At 41.1% G+C, this 17,953-nt stretch overlaps 1 protein-coding gene across 1 annotated transcript; it reads right to left on the bottom strand.

Moving 5' to 3' along the window:
• Nucleotides 1–6,617: 6,617 nt before the first annotated feature.
• On the bottom strand, nucleotides 6,618–8,517 carry LOC308174204 (homeobox protein OTX2-like; the record flags this gene model as incomplete). The annotated part of the gene is made up of 3 exons (XM_080549286.1): nucleotides 6,618–7,241; nucleotides 7,744–7,892; nucleotides 8,421–8,517. The coding sequence occupies 3 exons, from the start codon at nucleotides 8,515–8,517 to the stop codon at nucleotides 6,618–6,620; spliced, it is 870 nt and encodes a 289-aa protein (XP_080405412.1).
• Between the last annotated feature and the right edge of the window lie 9,436 nt (nucleotides 8,518–17,953).

Raw genomic sequence — 17,953 nt, 5'->3', positions numbered from 1 at the left:
ATGGAGAGATACAGAGAGAGATGAGAAACCCTAAAACGCATATTCTCAAGCCAGGCATTGCAGAGATGGCATTATCTTGTAAGGACGAGTCATCGGTTGTGGATTGGTTGGGGAAAAGTGGATCCGTTCAAGAGAAATGGTTAGATGATGATTTTAATGACCTAACAAAGATTGCTTCAAACATAGTCTTAACTAAACAGACCCTGGTAAAAGGTGTGTGTTGGAGCATGTGTGTGTGCTTGCCCTACTTGAATTCATTCAGACTTTTTTTTTGACACAGCACCATACAAATTGTGTTTTGATCACACTCCACTCAACTGATGAGAACTAACACTGTCTGGTTTCAGATGTCCCTTTGTGTCTCTTTGTGGTCCTGCCGTTCCACTGATCTAGTATGATCTGAAATGTGTGTGTACTGAACTGTTGGTCCATGAGTTTCCACTCCATGTCCCATAACATCATAGTGTGATATCTGGGCGACCCTTCTAGGTATGTCTGATCAAGTGTTGACGTCAGCCTTATCAGCCATGCCTTTAGCCCCACAACAAGCTTATGCATGCAAATTTGGCCATTAGATGCATGTAATCCGCTATTAAATCATCTCCATTTTTTGCTCTTAAGGAGATTTGTGTGTTTTTTTCATACTAATGGTCTGTTCACATAAAGAAGAGTGGAGTGTTTTGCTGGCTGTCCGTCCACTGGCTGTATAATCCAGGGTTGAAAGGCCTCCAAGCTAAATGGATGCTTTGAAAAAAATAACTGGGCATTAACCTCACAAAAAGCCCTGATACTTAAATGGCATTTTATTTTTTACATATGTTGGAATTTTGAAAAACCTGTAATCAGCTTTATGCTTTGTGTTTTTCGCTGCAGAATAAAGCGATATATTTTCATGTTAGCTCACACCAAATCCTCACATCACTCAAAAGTCATTACAATTTACTTTCAGAATTCTCTATAGGTAGGTTTCTAAGAATTAAGAGTATATGGCCATCAAATACAGCATCTCCACATCAAAGCATGCAACAGCAATGTTTGATCATTCCCATTCTCATGTCAAAAGTGCTAACATCTTTACAGACCAAATAATAATTTATTGTTTTTTGATTTGCAAACACAACAAAAAGATAGACGAAAGATAGACAAAATGAAGAAATAAAGGCCACTGTGTAGAGCAGGTTAAGAAACCCTGCTGTGGGCCTTGTCAATGAGCTTCCCCTATCTGGGGAATTCTACCTGTGTGAAATGCATTATATAAAATTGAGTTGTCCCAAAAGTTCCCCTCAAATATTGTCAAACGGTCTGTATTTGACATACATCTGGTGGACAGAAGTTGGAGACATTATCTTGCTGTAATACTAAGGAATTCCTCTACTTCCAGTAGTATCTCGGAAACAAACATTGTAGATAATTGTTTTGTATGATTCCAAGGTACTTCAGTGTTTCCTCACAACATGATATACACAGGGGAGGCTAGTGGAGGTAGAAATCGGAGGACGGGCTCATTGTAATGTATAGAATGGAATGAGAAATGGTACCAAACGCACATGTTCCATTCCATGCATTACAATGAGCCTGTCCTCCAATTTCTACCTCCACCAGCCTTCACTGGATAGGTATGACATATGAGTATCATCAGGTCAGGTGTCACTGGAAAAACCCTCAGTGTCCCGGGGTTGTCATGTAAAAATAGCCTCAACAGTAGGTGAAGGCAGCTATTATTGGAAGAACACTGAGGAGGTCCTCATTAGAAGTTTGGAACCTTTATAGGACGAGCCACATTATTCATCAAAACAATGGAACGGTCCCAAATCACCGTCAGGGTGAGAAAATGTGACTATGGGCAGCCCCGGCTGGGCCTTCCACCCAACCCAAATGGCTGTTCCTGTTTGGCATCAGTCTACACTGAGTTTACTGCGGTATGTTTTTTTTAACAGTTGCAGTTGATGTACCCCCATAAATGAAAATATGAAACTATAAAGGGAATGTTTTGCATTGAAGACTGCTTGACTAATGAATGCTTGGCTCCTCTGTGAAGCAGTACTGACCAACAATGTATACAACAATATATATATATATAATAGGGCTCATGTGCAGGTCCACTGCTGAATATGATCTTTGCTCAATTAAATGTATACTGTAATTCCAGAATACACACTATGTCTGTAGACAAATATTGATTAAAAGATTACTTTTGGATTACTATCCACAAGAGGAACAGCCCTCACCATCAATTCCTCCACTTAATGCAATTGCTTTTTTTGTCTCAATTTCCCAACATTCCATTACGTCCCATTAAAATCTCACAAGGTCATTCAGAGTGTGCATTTAATGAATTGCATTTAATCTCATAAAATCATGTAATCCATGGGGATGAACTCTAAACATTATATGTTTTTGACATGCATGAGTGTTGTAATGAGTGTTGCAGTGTACTATAGGCTCTGTGTAACCATTTAACATATTTCCCAACTGCCAGATTCTGTGGCCCTTATAGAACACAGAAACACTATTGTTTCATGAAGTCAAATGAGATTCCATGTTTGTTCTTGATGAATTATGTATGTGTTGCTGTGTTGATATATGATAGACACTGCTGTAACTGCCTGGGAATGTAGGACACATATGCGTCTGCATAACAATAGTCTTTAGTTTTGTTCTCACAAACAAATTGTCTGTTTATTTTAGAGGTTCTATTCTTTTATGGAATAAACAACACATTTTCCCACTTAGACACCTGCATCTAACTGCAACATTTTAAATATTGAGAATTATGCCACATATTCATGTATATGTGTTGGCTACTTTAGTAATTTAGGCCCATAAATTCCATTAGAGAGGTGGTTAAGGGCTGAATGAGGCCTTTTTATCAGAACAATGAATAACATTTCATCAAGGAATGGTTTAATCAAATTTCACATGAACACAGTCCTTTTGATTTTATTTGTGTATGCCATTCCTACTTTCCATCAAAACACAACTAAGTGAGCTACTGTGTGGTGAGGTTACAGGAAATTGCTTCATTCCATGCTAAAAGGGTTTTAAATCGCTGGCATCACATTTCAGAAAAATTATTCATTTTAAAAGGATTAGACCATCACGCATATCTATTTGAAATATATTCTGTTTGATTTTATGGCAAACTTCATCTCACCTCAATTAACATAAGCTATTTGATGTATATGGTTATTTACTGTATCACTGTTGATTAAAACAAAGTTATAGAATCCAAAAAGCCAGGCTAGTTTTGACTATATTGACATTTCTCCTCGTAGCCTAAAATACTCCTCACTAACAGCGCTTTTGCTTGCGTCGTATCTGTTTTTCGCTCGCGGCAAGGCTTGGAATTCCCTGGGCGCCCGTTGAAGTGTGTCGCTTGGGAAAGCCCTGATTTGCCTCGAGGGCCACTCGGCTCGGCGCTCGAGTCTCGACTTCGAGGACTGGTCCGCCGTGCAGGACCAGAACATGGCTTTAAAACTCCGAGGGCGATGCCCTTTATTGTTTAACATCGACAAATGCGATGAGAGGATTAATGGAACGTCTGCCGGACACATATGTCCTCCAGTGCCGCGTGGCGCTTAATTAAAACCGAAAGCTTTGGAATGGAATCTAGCAGGAATGGGTTCCGTGGCCCCTGCTCATCTAAAGTGACTTACAGCACACCCTTGCCATACGTCAAATTCAACGTTAAAATAGTCTATATGTTATATAAAATTGGCCCATTCCTCTTCTTCATATTGTTACACCATTCTAAAATCAGTTGCTGTAGCCTAATAATAATAATGATAGTCACATGGTGACATGTTATTCTGAAAGTCGAAATAATATTTCTCATGATAACAATCATAATATTGATATTAATTGTTATGAGAATAATTATTTATAGGTTCTACACCATAGTCTCTAGGCCATAGACTAAATGCTCTCAACAACAATGTTATGGCCATAGTTTACCATACAATTTCGTTTCGGTCAAGTGGATTTCTCATATTAGGCTAACCCTACCCTATCCCAAAGTTTAACATTCAATAGGCTATAGGTCTTATTATGTAATAAAGTTCATGTTCTCAGTAACGGATTAGCCTATAGCCTAAAAATAAATAAATCATGATATTTCCAACTTTTCCAAATGAGGAATCCGTTTTTTTAAGCATTTAGATTTAAGATATTTTAAAATTATTTTGTAAATATTTCACAAGGGCCTATGCCTCATGTAGGCTACGCCCATTGTGCAATGTCAAATCAGTAGCGACATGGTTTTGGTCAATAACCAAACTTGGGCCATCGATTGATTTATCGATTAAAGTTGATATTCATCATGTGGATATTCATCATTGGTTTCAATAAGTCACAACAAGACTGTTGCTCTCACCAGAACTTCGTGTAGCGCTCAACAGACCTGTAGGCGATATGCCTTTTTGATATGGGGGTATTTCGTTGAATCAAAACAATATTTAAATTCTGAAAGTAAATATAATCTGTTAATTAATCAATGAAGTGAGTCAGCTAGGCCTAATCGCAGATTCATTCACCGATCACTATTTTTAGGCTCCTACAGCGTGTCCACGCAGTAAAAATGCTCTTAAATCCATCCATACCGCAGTTTCTCGTCGTTGTTGTTCTTTTTAATACAACCAATCTCCTGTTGTAACCACATACCTCCATAGCTATACATATTGAGGTGTTAGTTGGTTATATTACTACAAATATTCGAAATAATGTTAAGATAGCAGCCTATTTAAGGGTGATTTATTTTAAGATATGAACAAATAAACCTCCTGAAAGAATCCGGGAGGAAACCAAGCCTATTATGCTTATCATATACACGTTGTTTTCTTTCAAGTCTTCATAGACCATCAATTAGGTTTTTCTAATCTCACGGGGAAGATATTGTCAGTGTCAATTGGTGCTGCTAACTGAAGGTCAAATGAGCAACAAAGCATTATACAGCTAGCCTAGCAATACCGCAGAAAGAGTCAGTCTGAAGTTAACAGGGGCCGCTTTGACACGGGTTCCTTCTGTCAACTCCTAATTAGACCCATGGCTTCGATTATCTTTTTCAAGAGATTCTGAAAGAGCTGAACCCACTTATTAGTAGCGTAATCTGTAGCTTTGCCCCTAGACCAATATAACCCAACCAAATCTGAGATAGATGAAAATGTGGAGTTGCAACTAAAAATGCTATAATGCTTTTCATAGCCATCCCTCACATGTTTTTGCCTTATCGTTTGCTGCTGAGATTTACGACGTAGGCTATTTCACAGTCTATTTTACTGCGAATGTTACAGGATCGGGGGAGTCTTGGAAAGCGGCGCCATGTGAGCTGGACAGCGGCTGCCCTATGAACCAAAGAGCCCCTGTCAGTGAAATGTTGGATTATCCTTCCCTATGAGACGGGATTAACATAGCTTTCCCATACTGCAAATTCCTGCTACTGACACTTGAAATAATGTGTTCTAAACCGAAATGATGGCTGTGGAACTAATTAAAATATCAATGTTGTGTCGAAAGGTTCTCCATCATCTTTTATGGTAAATGCATTTATAAAGTAAAATAGACTATAGCCTACTGTTGTGTTGTGTTGACAGAAACAAATGACAGATGCCAATTCATCATAATCACAGAGTTTTCATGGAGTTAAACAGGCGACAATGGGGGATCAGTTCAAACGTTCTTTATTGATGTGTGTGGACTCTTCATAGCAGTTTAACAACCAATTGTCACTGATGGTTCAAGAGACTTTGCTGCTCATAGATTTGGCCACTCGTACACTGTTTGACCACTCCCTATTTAACCTAATATTTCGTAAGAATAATTTATAATTTTTAACACATGGACATAACAAAAAACTATCAAATTCACAGCTGGGCGATCGCTGAAGCGAAACTCAGAATTGCATACGGGTACAAATAATCACAGTCTCAAAATCTAACACAGATAGAAAATTAAAAACACGTAGGGAGCATTAATGAGCACACGCACACGGACTGATTGTCTCTTAGAGCTAATGTCTTATAAACAGTTTTCTTAAATAAAATAGTGCATCCAGGTTCGCCTCTGGGGCGCGCGCACGCACACGCAAACACACACACACACACACACATACACACACACACGCACGCGCACACTCACACACACACACACACACACACACACACACACACACACACACACACACATACACACACACACATACACACACACACACACACACACACACACACACACACACACACACACGATGCTTTGATCAAAGGGTCCCCTTCAGCTTGCCAACCAAGAGGAGAGAAGAGGGGAGGGAGTCTTATAAGAAGCTTAGCCAAAGCTGACCCATTCCACGCGCTTAACCAAGGGTTGGATCTTCTCTTGATCATTTTCTTCTTGGGTAACAATTTTGTTCCATGTCCTTGATCAAAGTTAATGAGAGTTCGCTCTGAATTTTCAATAAGTTAACCCAACAGGTATGAAAAACCGACCGGCAGTTACCCTCTTGTGCTGCCCGAGGTATATGACGTTCAGACCAGTGGTTGGAAAGCATGTCCCTTTTGGCAACCGATTGCCAACCAGGGCATATCGCCTGACAAATATTGTGATAAAATCAAGTCTCTACTTTTTTCTCACAACACTTGAAATTTCCACGATGATGCCTGGTCTTTGTAATCCAAACAGTCTGCGTTGAAGTTCAGTTTCCACGCGGACGCGGTTTGGTCCTTATAATCCAGGCAGTCTGCTGGACCACTAAAGCCCAGGCCTGCGGCCCCATACCCCGGCGTGGAGAGGGAGGACGCCGGGCTCAGATGGCTAGAGACCCCGTTAGTGCCCATGGGACTCATGGTAGAGCCTGCTGTGGATAGCTGGTGGTGCATAGGCGTAAGGTAAGAGCCGCAATCCATCCCACTGAAATACGAGGAGGATCCTGTGTAGCCTTGACTGTATCCTGAAGCTTGCGTGTAGGTCATGGGGTAGGACCGCTGCATGCATGAGGAAGAGGAGGTAGAGAGTGGATCTGAGAGAGGGGAGATGGAGGCTGGGCTCCAGATTGACACCGGGGCAGTGCTGCTGCTCACGGCCGGGATTGAGGTGCTGGAGGGCGGCGTGAACTGGCCGCTAGCGCCGCTCTCGGAGCTGGCCTCCCTGATTGGGGAACTTTTCTTTTTTACAGGCCTGGCCTTGCTCTGGGCGCCACTCTGAGATTGTTGAGCCTGTTGGCGACATTTTGCCCTCCGGTTCTTAAACCATACCTGCAGAAGAAAAAATCAAGTTGTAAATATCACTTGTCAGTATTTACTATAGGCCATAAACTGGTTCCTATAAGTCTTCCTGAAACTCGCCATGCTATTGGGTAGTTATAGCCAAGCCCTGTTAATGCCAACACATTATAAGACTGACATTTAGGCCTATACAATTTCACTGTCTTCCTGACATGATGTCTGACACCATTATTGTGACAGGCCAGCAACTATAAGAGCGCTATAGTTTCGGTATGATCAATCCATTAACAGTTAATAATGCGTTATAGTTCTGCTGTTGTGCTGTAGGGGATAATGTGAAAGCAGAGGCTGCTATTGACGAGAAGATGAACACTTCATGAGTCGAGAGGACACTCTCCCTGAAGTGGTGTCTGAGTGCTTGACTTCTCAAGCATAACATAATTACTTCTGGGGACCCTCGCGTAAAACGAAACAGCAGACAGACATAGTATATCAGTATGTTTAGCCTATACGCACAGGCCCGGAGACTCACCTGAACTCGAGACTCGGGCAGATTGATCTTCAAGGCCACCTCCTCGCGCATAAAGATGTCGGGATAGCGCGTCTTGCCGAACAGGTTCTCCAGAATGTCCAGTTGAGCGCGCGTAAAGGTCGTTCTCTCGCGCCTCTGCTTACGATTTGCTGTGGGGGGGGAAAGTCCAAGCGTTAAGTCAACATTATTTGAAAGACTTTAGCAAGCACTCATGAAGACATTGACATGTTTTTATTTTTGTTAGATTTTATGAGATTTCTGAATGGTATTGCAATTGCTGAGGCCTAAATTAACATAATCCTTTCTTTATGAGAATGTATATTACAGAGGGAAAAGATTATGGTATTTGAATGTAGCCTACAAAATTACGCTCAGAGAATTACGAAATGTACAAAATATCCTCTTACAGTTCGGACAATTTATTAGCTTTAAACAAAGAGCGAAAGTGCTATAAAGCTAATTAAATATTATGATTTCAAAAAATACTGCACACTTTCCTGTAGGCTATACATGTTAAACGTAGGCTATATCATTATTTGTAGGCTATATTTATGCTGCTATCACTATCAGTTTATTGCATTACTATTCATTAAAAACTGACACGATATTTAGAATAGGCGATAGGCCTGTCACCGATAGAGGAATAGGTTATGTTTGTAAGAATAAAGTATTCTTACATGGATATCCTACAGACGGATGTAGCAGGTCCATCCCGGAGGCAGATAAACTAAGTCCGTTGACTGTGTATGGTGGTTGCTTCAGATACGACATCATGTTAGCGGCTGGGTGAAGGGCAAAATTTGAGAAAATGTTGAAATCTATTAAAGTCCTTAGTATTTCTGTCTTCTGTCTTCACCTTGTCCAAAACCTTCACAGGATACAACACAGAGGGAAAAGACAGTTGTTTTGGTTAGACGGTACGTCCTTGGTTATTCGTTGAGGCTGTTGGCGCTATACGCAGCGAGGTGAATTTAAAAACTGAGCGTCGCCTTGCAAGCGCAGCACTCTTAAAGCCGACCCAGACCCCCAGCTGTCCTCGTGGACTGAAGATGCTCTGTCTGTCTGACAAACGTTTGTGCCATGCCCCCACCTCCCCACTCCATCCTCTCTCTCTCTCTCACACACACACACACACACACACACACACACACACACACACACACACACGCACGCACACACACCACTCATCATCACCCACCACAAACACTACCACAAACCACCACCGAAAAAATATCCCATTATTGCAGCATGCCTTCTCCGAGAACAAAACATTGTCGTTAAAATGCGCACACACATTGGGCCCCAACCAGGCGCACGATTAGCATAGTAGCCACAGGTTAGGAGCAGCTAATTGTCTCCAGAATAGACGGCCTGATTGGGGGCCATTTGCAAAGACAAAGGCCACTGTTGACCAGATAAATAATGCTGATAACAAAAGAGCCTTTGGGGGACAAACAAAGAGACAATACTGTAAACTCAGCGCTCTCCATTTTGAGGCAATGAAACTAGCACAGCATCTTACATTCTATCTAAAGCCTTTGTCTGTTATAATGGCTAAATCTCTTGTACATTTAAATGTGAAGGAATTAAAATGTGAACAGCAATTTCACAAATAACTAGAAACTTAGGGGAACTGTCCAAATTGCAATTCCAACCGACATTATTGACAATTCCTGGGCGATTTCCACCTAATTAATTGCTCCCGGTAATTAGATTTGGGTGGTGAGACTATCGAAAAGTGTTGATTAGCAAAGACCACTTAATCTTAATCTAAACAAACAAGCACTCAACCTGCAATTAAGAATGTATCACATTTCTTCTCTACAGTCGCCCTTGTCAGTAAAGTGACGTGCTATTGCCTTTTGTCACCCTACATAGCCCAATGCATTTTTTCTAAATCATACAACTGCAGAATAAACATGTGTTGGGACACAAATATAAATATATATTTATATACCGCAGCCTATGGCGTACTTAGAATTACAAATAATTGTCCATATGCCTGACCGTCAATAGACTGTTTAGGAACAGGAAACAATTTCTTGCCTCGGGATAGCCCACCCTTTGATACGAAAAAAAAAATATATATATATGAAATGATTGGCTGTATTTGTTGGTCTGGGCTATAGCCTACAACTTGTTGTTGACCTCAAATACGAAAAAGTAAATGTTTACAAAACTAAATGTATCTTATGATTAGCCCCCTAACGAATACATGTATATGTTATGATATATATGATCTATAGCCTGTAGGCTATTGCATGGGAAGTTTCTTCAATAAGGTAGCACCAAAAAGCTATTTTTACTGGGTTGGGCTATGTTCCCATGTCCTCCTGGTCTAGGTAATAACATGTAAGCAATGATCTAGGCAATAACAATGTAATGAAAAAATACCATATGCTACATAACTAATATTCAACCAAAATGAAGATAATCATTTTGCATATAAAATGTATATGAATTGTTATAGGTTTACTTGAAAAAAGTAACGTTTAATTTTAACCAAGGCCTCGCGTTAAATTAAAACCAGACTACACCTACCTGTGGAACAGAAGTTAGTGAGTGACTCCCTCCTCTGCACGTGTACAAGCCTATGAGACCTCATACGTTTTTATAACGGCCACCCTACTCAATCTGTCTCTTTTTTTTCACCCAGACCTCGTCTACCGGTTGCTCCACATCCGTTCAATAATAATTACCCTGTCCAAGAATTAATTATTATTGCCCACAAGTTTTTTTTTTTTTTTCAAGAAATTAACGAGATAATCCGGACGGCACGCGTTGCCCTGATTACAGGACGCTAGTCGCGACTCCGCGCGCTCCGCATTCGGGCTGATTAATTTTCTGCGTCACGAAAATAAAACAAAGGCTGGCATTGTGTTTATTAAGCCAGCTGACTGCCAGACAACCCCCCTCTTATTACTCACTTTCTCAAACTGATTCAGGCACAATAATAATAATAATAATAATAATAATATAATAACAAAGACAACAACATCATCATCAACAACAACAACAACAACAACAATGATATTAATAACAACTTATAAATGGCAATAATAACAAATTAAATAATGGTATAATAGCCTAATAGGAGAAGAGATACATAATATGTATAATGACTAGGCTATATTCATTGATATTGTTGTTATTCTAATTATGAATAATAACAACACTATTAATACCCGTATTATAACAATAATATATATAATAATAATAATAATAATAATAATGTCAGTTTATCTGTAAGCTATATAGGGTATCATTCAACTTTGTATTTTATTAGTTTTTTAGGTCCACTTCGATTTTCATGGAACAGCAGAAACAACACAAAGCAAAATAAAAGCAACCTGGACTGTTTCAATACTGTAGTGCGCTCAGCTCCGTGCGCTCCCACGGCCATCTGCTGTCACCATGCACCAGTGCAGCCGACGTGGCCAGAAAGAGAAAGAGGTGAGGGGTGGAAAAAAGTTTCTTTTTAAACACGCCTCCCCAATTACCGCGTCGTATGCGGAGGTATTTCCATCGCAACGAGCACTTGGTGGTATTTGAAAGCGAATACAGGCATAAATAGCCTACACAATAATAGACTATCCCAATTAAAATATGAAATAATATCAATGATGAATATAAGATGACAGTTTCGTAAACCAAGTGTGAATTCTACAGTTTATTGGACATGGAGCAGAATGGAATTAAAATGAGAAAATAACTGCGTAAAACTATCCAATTTTGGTACGCGGAACATTTCACCGCAAATCGGTAGGCTATATGCCATGCATGTATTTGTAAATATTTGCAATCGGATGAACAGACTTTACACTTGCCTGATCTGAATCGTCAGTCTTCAGTGTTCCACTCAACACAGAAACTTTGGGAAATGATCATCTGACTGGGCAAAGTTATAGTCAGGTGATTTAGATCTACAACGTCTGGATTCATGCCTTCGCGTTATAGATTTCAGATGACGTTAACGAATGTTGCTCATTTTAATCAGTGGGAGATCATCTCGACAGCCAATGGCATTAAGCGAAATAAATGATGAGGAATGATGTGAGAGACTTCCCGTGCCCACCCAGCCGATTCAATGTGCTTCTGGACTGTTGGGACTCTCTGTATTGCCTGTATCCTTTTCAGTTCCTAATAACTCTCGAGCAGCGATCGCTCTAGGACGAGGATGAGTGCTCCATTGACGCTCACCACTGCGCGCCTCTGAGGTGACATTGACGAGCTACAGAGCAATCAAACGATCAATTATACAAACAAGCGTTTCACACATTTAACCAGTCCCCGAGGTATAGGACCAATGAGACTATTCCGAAATTAAGTAGCCTATGAAAGCGGTTACTGCTATTACTTCAGGCTATTTGTTTTCTTTAGTCCTATACTGCTTTACACAAACTCAATTTGAAATTCTAATTATCATCTACTGAAATGCCTCAATATTAAATATAAGAGATGGATTAATTTATGCATGTGTAACTGCAAGAACACTGTTGATCTGTCTCCATGCTTATTTATTTGTGAGGAATAGCAAGGCCTTGCTGTGATGAATGAAAATACGAATGTTTAGCGACCTGTCACGGTTTGGTTAATGTAACCCTCTAAAATGTAACCCCCCCGTCACACACACACAAACTTGAATTTAATTCATATAAACGCAAAACCTTTACCTTCACCTATGATATGCCGCTTGGTGTTTATGTGTTGTGTTTATGCATTAGCCCATAGCAGTCATCCATAGCCTTTCCCTTTATTTTCAAAAGCATGCAGGGAAAACATTTTAAATTCCGTTAAACACAATGTTGACATTTTTTGACATTTGGAAGGTTTTCTGAGAGCGCCCACTCAGTTAGAATTCGTCCTGCGTGTCTGAGAACACAAACGCTATTTTTTATTATTCCTCTTCCCCACGTCTCCCCGTTCACCCCCTCCCTCTATCCCCACTTCGCTATTTCTGTCCTAGGGGACAGGTTGCTTTTTGGGGGGATTAGCGTTTGAATTTGATTAGCAAGCAAGCAGGCTAATTGTTACCAGTGCTCTTTTCACTGTCTTGTCACTGCATTCGTGTACTGGTTGTCGCGTTTCTATGGTCGGGCTATTATTGGAACATTTTTAGATGGTGCTCGTTTTTTAAAAGCCCCATATGGTTTGTTTTATCCCAAATATTACTTAACCCCATGTAAACCGTTTATCTGGTGAACTGGTGAAGTTATGTTTTGAACAAATGGCCTCACAAAACACTTTTTTATTTTTTTATTTTTTACAATTGATTGTAAGTTACTTGACTGGAAACTAAATATAGGCCTAGATCATCAGCATTATGCCTATGTGATATTATCATTAATTAAATTGAGGGCAGTTTTATTAATATCAAGTCCTTAGCCTACAACAATCCTTAGTGCTAAATGATTAGATACAAAAACGAATAGGCTACATTTAATATTTCGTTTCACTGTCTCAGAGCCGTGAAGCACTATTGCTCTTGGCTCGTGCTGTGTCCTTTCATCTCGTGCTCTGATATATAATTCATCGGTAAATATCACACAGCCCCGGGGAGTGCTCGCGCTAAACGGAGCTCTGATTGTAAAAGGTGAACGCGCTTGTTAAAGTCTGTGGCAATATGCCCTCCCCCTTTCCCTGGGCCAATTGAAGGAGTCACGGTTTCTCCTGCTGTTAGGGAGACGAATCGAGGACTAAGAATCGTGGGACTGGGATAGACAGACTCACAGTAGCCTATTAGGCCTACTTGATACATGTAATATACTTTATATAAATGTTTCCCAATGTTGTATGAAATCCAATTTATTGTGTCTCTATTGTAATGCTCAATCAATGTTGTGTCTTATCAATATAAATATTATTACTATTATTATGAGTAGTAGTAGTAGTAGTAGTAGTAGTAGTAGTAGTAGTAGTAGTAGTAGTAGTAGTAGTAGTAGTAGTAGTAGTAGTAGTAGTAGTAGTAGTAGTAGTAGTAGTAGTAGTAGTAGTAGTAGTAGTAGTAGTAGTAGTAGTAGTAGTAGTAGTAGTAGTAGTAGTAGTAGTAGTAGTAGTAGTAGCAGCAGCACTAGTAGTAATAGTAATATGGCGCTTTTCCACTTCCGTACCGTACCGTGTGAGCCCGGTTTGTTTTGCTTTCTCCACTGCCAACCGAGCCTTACCGGGCTAGAGTACCCATAGCGGGTTTAGGTACTCTTCCTGACTAGGAGCGAAAGGTACTATCAGTGCTAGGCTGTGTGTGATGTGTGACGCTGCAGACCGTTGATTGGTCAATGGAAATCGTCACAACATCGTCATCCCATGTTCATAGAGTTCACCACTAATCGCCATTTTTAAATACAACAGATTTCGTTCGCTGAAAATGTCATTTACTTTTTCTGTAATTACTTATTAATAAAGATTTGAAAAATTATGATAACCATCTTATTATCTTAGTTTAATGTAATTTCAATGCATCATAGAACTTTTCTTTACAACAAGCATAACAAAAGAATCGCTATTATGGCGATGTGCTGTGCCTATGCTAGACCGTTCCAGACAGTCCAGCACGCTTCATCACCCCCCTTCTAAAATATCCCCCCTTTCCATCCCTTATGTCATTTTATTAATGAACATGGTATTACTGCTATTTCAACATTTAGTTTTTCGATAACGATGACGCGGACACCCACATATGTATTGTGGTTTACTTAATACTGTTCAGCTGCACTTGAGGTTACATTCAATGCATGACTTGTGCTATGTAGGCTAAATAAAATTCTGAAAGCGGCAAGTAACAGGCAAGTAACATCCATATGCTGTATAAAAGACTGCACTCATATCTGTGCGTTTGTTGTTCCTCTGCAACAAACGTGGAGATTGTATGAGCGCCCCGGCATCAGTCCAATGGAAGCGTCAAGCACAGCCTTTCCGTAGAAATACATCGCTCCCTGTCTAACGTTATATATCTAAAGATACATGTTTTAAGGCTGATCTGTGCATGATAGTGCTGCATTTTGACATAATTCTTGTCGCATTCTTGCCCCTGTTGAGCTGTATAGCGGCACTTATTAAAGTGAAGTGCTCTTATTACACTTAACTCCTCCTACTATCCCGATTCGCTCCAGGTCTGTTGTGTATAATGGAGAAGCGTTTCTGAAAGTACGGTACGGGTAGGATACAAATGCGTGCCGTACCGTGCTGTACCGGTCTGGTCAATGGAAAAGTGCCATATATTATATAGGTCCATATATATTTGGACTCTGACAGAATGTTTGTTATTTTAGTTGTTTACCAAAACTTATTCAACTTACTGTTATATAATGAATATGGGCTTAACTGCAGATTCTCAGATTTAAATGGTAAATGGACTGACTTATATAGCGCCTTATTCCAAAGCACTTTACAATGGCCTGTCATTCACCCATTCACACACACATTCACACACCAATGGCGGCAAGCTACCATGCAAGGCACCGACCCGCTCATTGGGAGCAATTTGGGGTTCAGTGTCTTGCCCAAGGACACCTCGACATGTGGCCAGTCGGGGTTCGAACCACCGATCTGCCGACCTTGCGATCATTAGACACCAGCTCTACCTCCTGCGCCACAGCTGCCCCCCGGCTTTAATTTAAGGGTATTCACATCCAAATTGGAGGAAGGGTTTAGGAATTACAGCTCTTTAATATAGCCCCCTTTTTAGCCCCCTCTTTTTCAAGGGACCAAAAGTAATTGGACAACTGACTCAAAAGCTGTTTCATGGACAGGTATGGGCTATTCCTTTGTTATTTCTTTATCAATAAAGCAGGTAATTGATTCCAAGTGTGGCATTTGAATTTGGAGGCTGTTGCTGTGAATGCACAACATGTGGTCAAATGAGCTCTCAATGCAAGTAAAACAGGCCATCCCTAGGCTGCAAAAACCAAATCAACAGTTTGGTACATTCTGAGAAAAAAAGAACACACTGGTGAGCTCGGCACCACAAAAAGGCCTGGACGACCACAGAAGGCAAAAGTGGTGGATGATCTCAGGATCCTTTACCTGGTTGTTACCATGGTTATTGCCATTCCTCCCTGCCTATTGCCATGGTTGACAGCTTGATTGAGCACACCTCTCAATTAAGGGTGGAGGTGAAGGATAAAAGGCTGGGAGAGACACAAATATTATCCCCTGAATAATATTTGGGGACATAACAAGTGGGGGCTCATCCGGGATAAGTGGACAAGGACAAAGGAGTCGGGTTTATTGGATGAATCAAGTTTATTGGAAAAAGGTTTTTGTTGGTGTTGACCTTGTCTCCGATGGCTATTGCGGTGAGTATTGTTGTCTGGACATCCGTTGTCTAGCCTTCATTAAGCATTGTGCAGCTTCCTCAGTCAGATAGGTGGGTGTCCAGCTAGACTCTCAGTTTTCCTTTGGGCACCCTGTAATTATTTTGCCTTTGTTATTTTCTGAGTGAATCCTGGGTGGGGATAAAGTTCCCTGGTTTTTGGCCACTGACGTTTAGCCTTTAAAGTCACCTTGAGCCCGGCGAGCTCCAGAAGATAGGTAGGGATAGTTTGGGTTTAGGCAGGGCTGGCGAAGTTGTTTTCGGAAGGCTGGGCTTGGTGTTTTCATATTGTGTGTGTGGCATCCAGCATTGATGGTTATTGCGTGGCTACCGGTAGATACATTCAGGAAGTGAATTATCCCTATCGGTCAGTTGTGACAACTAGGCAATTTGTTTTAGCCTACCCTGTGTGAGGGCTACGTTGCTAGCATAGGAATACGCATTTTGTTGTTTTGTTGGTCTCTTTGTGAGAATGGCAGTGTTTAACTTTGATGTGAATGAAAACATTTCTTTGGTCCCTGTTTTCTTTTTTTATTTTATTATTTGTTTTTCTGATTTTATCCCTTGAGCGGCCGCTCAATATGCCGCTCCCTGTGAGCCCCGGCCATATCCGGGTCTGGCGAGACCGGGATTCGATCCCAGTCCCCGGTGGGCAGCTTGCACTAGAGGCTAATGCTTAGACCGCTGCGCCACCGCGGGGGTTGGTCCCTGTTTTCTACGAGTATCAGATTGAGTCTGTTTAAGTGCATTGCCATTGCACTGCGCTGGCCAAAAGATGTGTGGGCCTTGCTTGTGCAGTGCAAGTTGACGGGTAAGGTGTCTTCTTTCCATATGGAAGACAGCCTTGACTACGAGAAGGTAAAACGTGCTATGTTGCAAGCGTGTGAGCTAGTGCCAGAGGCTTATAGGCAACGTTTTCGAAGCCTTAGGAAAACTACAGACCAGACCTACATGGACTTTGTCAGGGAGAAAGGGATTCTCTTTGACAGATGGTGTTCAGCATGTAAGGTCGACGACTTTACTTCATTGCATGAGCTGATGCTGTTAGCTTACCTTAAAAACTGTGCCGGAGCACACTGGGGTTTATTTAAATGAACAAAGGGTGACTACTTTACAGCAGGCCACTACTCTGGCGGAGGACTTTCGCTCACAAGAGTGTCTTTAATACACGTCCGAAGGTTGTGAGAAAGTGTTTTTTCTGCCACAGGCCTGGTCAGATTGTCGCCGATTGCTTGACGTTAAAACGGAAGCAGCAGGCCTCCATTTCACGTTCATTTGCTTTGGTTTTAAAACTGCCGAAGGGTGTGGGGGTGATTAGAACAGTGTCTTCCAGTGGCCAGCCCACCAAGAAAAGAGGTGCCATGGTAGAGCAGGCTGTCTAGACAGTGCCCATGGAGAAAGGTGACCAGAGAAGGGGTCAGCCTGCATCTCAGCAGCAAGGCAGAGAGTCTGCTCGTCCTTCCCAGCTCCAAGAGGAGAATAGCATCTTGTGGTCAACCAACCTCCCAGCGTGTCACAGCCAAGGTCCACGGGCAAGGTAATGACAGCAGACCCAGAAGTCATAGGTGAGGTCAGTTTCGTGTGGAAAACCCAAAGGCCACAATCTTTGAGTCTGAATTTGATTTTCAAACTGCTAATGCTCAGTTTATCAGAGATGACCAGTCTATCAGTGAGAAGAAATGGAAAGAGAAGGAAGCTTTAGCTATTCTCCTTGTTCTTCAGTACCTTGAAATGTGCGTTTACTCTAGCATATTGCGAACTACTTGTTCGCTCTTATGTGGGGGGCGGGGGGGTGTTATGGACGTATTGTGTTTGTGTGTGGCTGTAGTGTAATTGTGTGTGTTTTGTTTGTTTCCTGTGTTTCTCCCAGGTGATTGCCCATCCTCCCTGCCTATTGCC

The sequence above is a fragment of the Nansenia antarctica genome, assembly GCF_963989245.1.
Source record: "Nansenia antarctica genome assembly, chromosome: 1".
In the NCBI taxonomy this organism is placed as follows: domain Eukaryota; kingdom Metazoa; phylum Chordata; class Actinopteri; order Argentiniformes; family Microstomatidae; genus Nansenia; species Nansenia antarctica.
The sequence above is the reverse complement of the archived record's forward strand: the minus strand, read 5'-3'. Positions and strand labels throughout refer to the sequence as shown.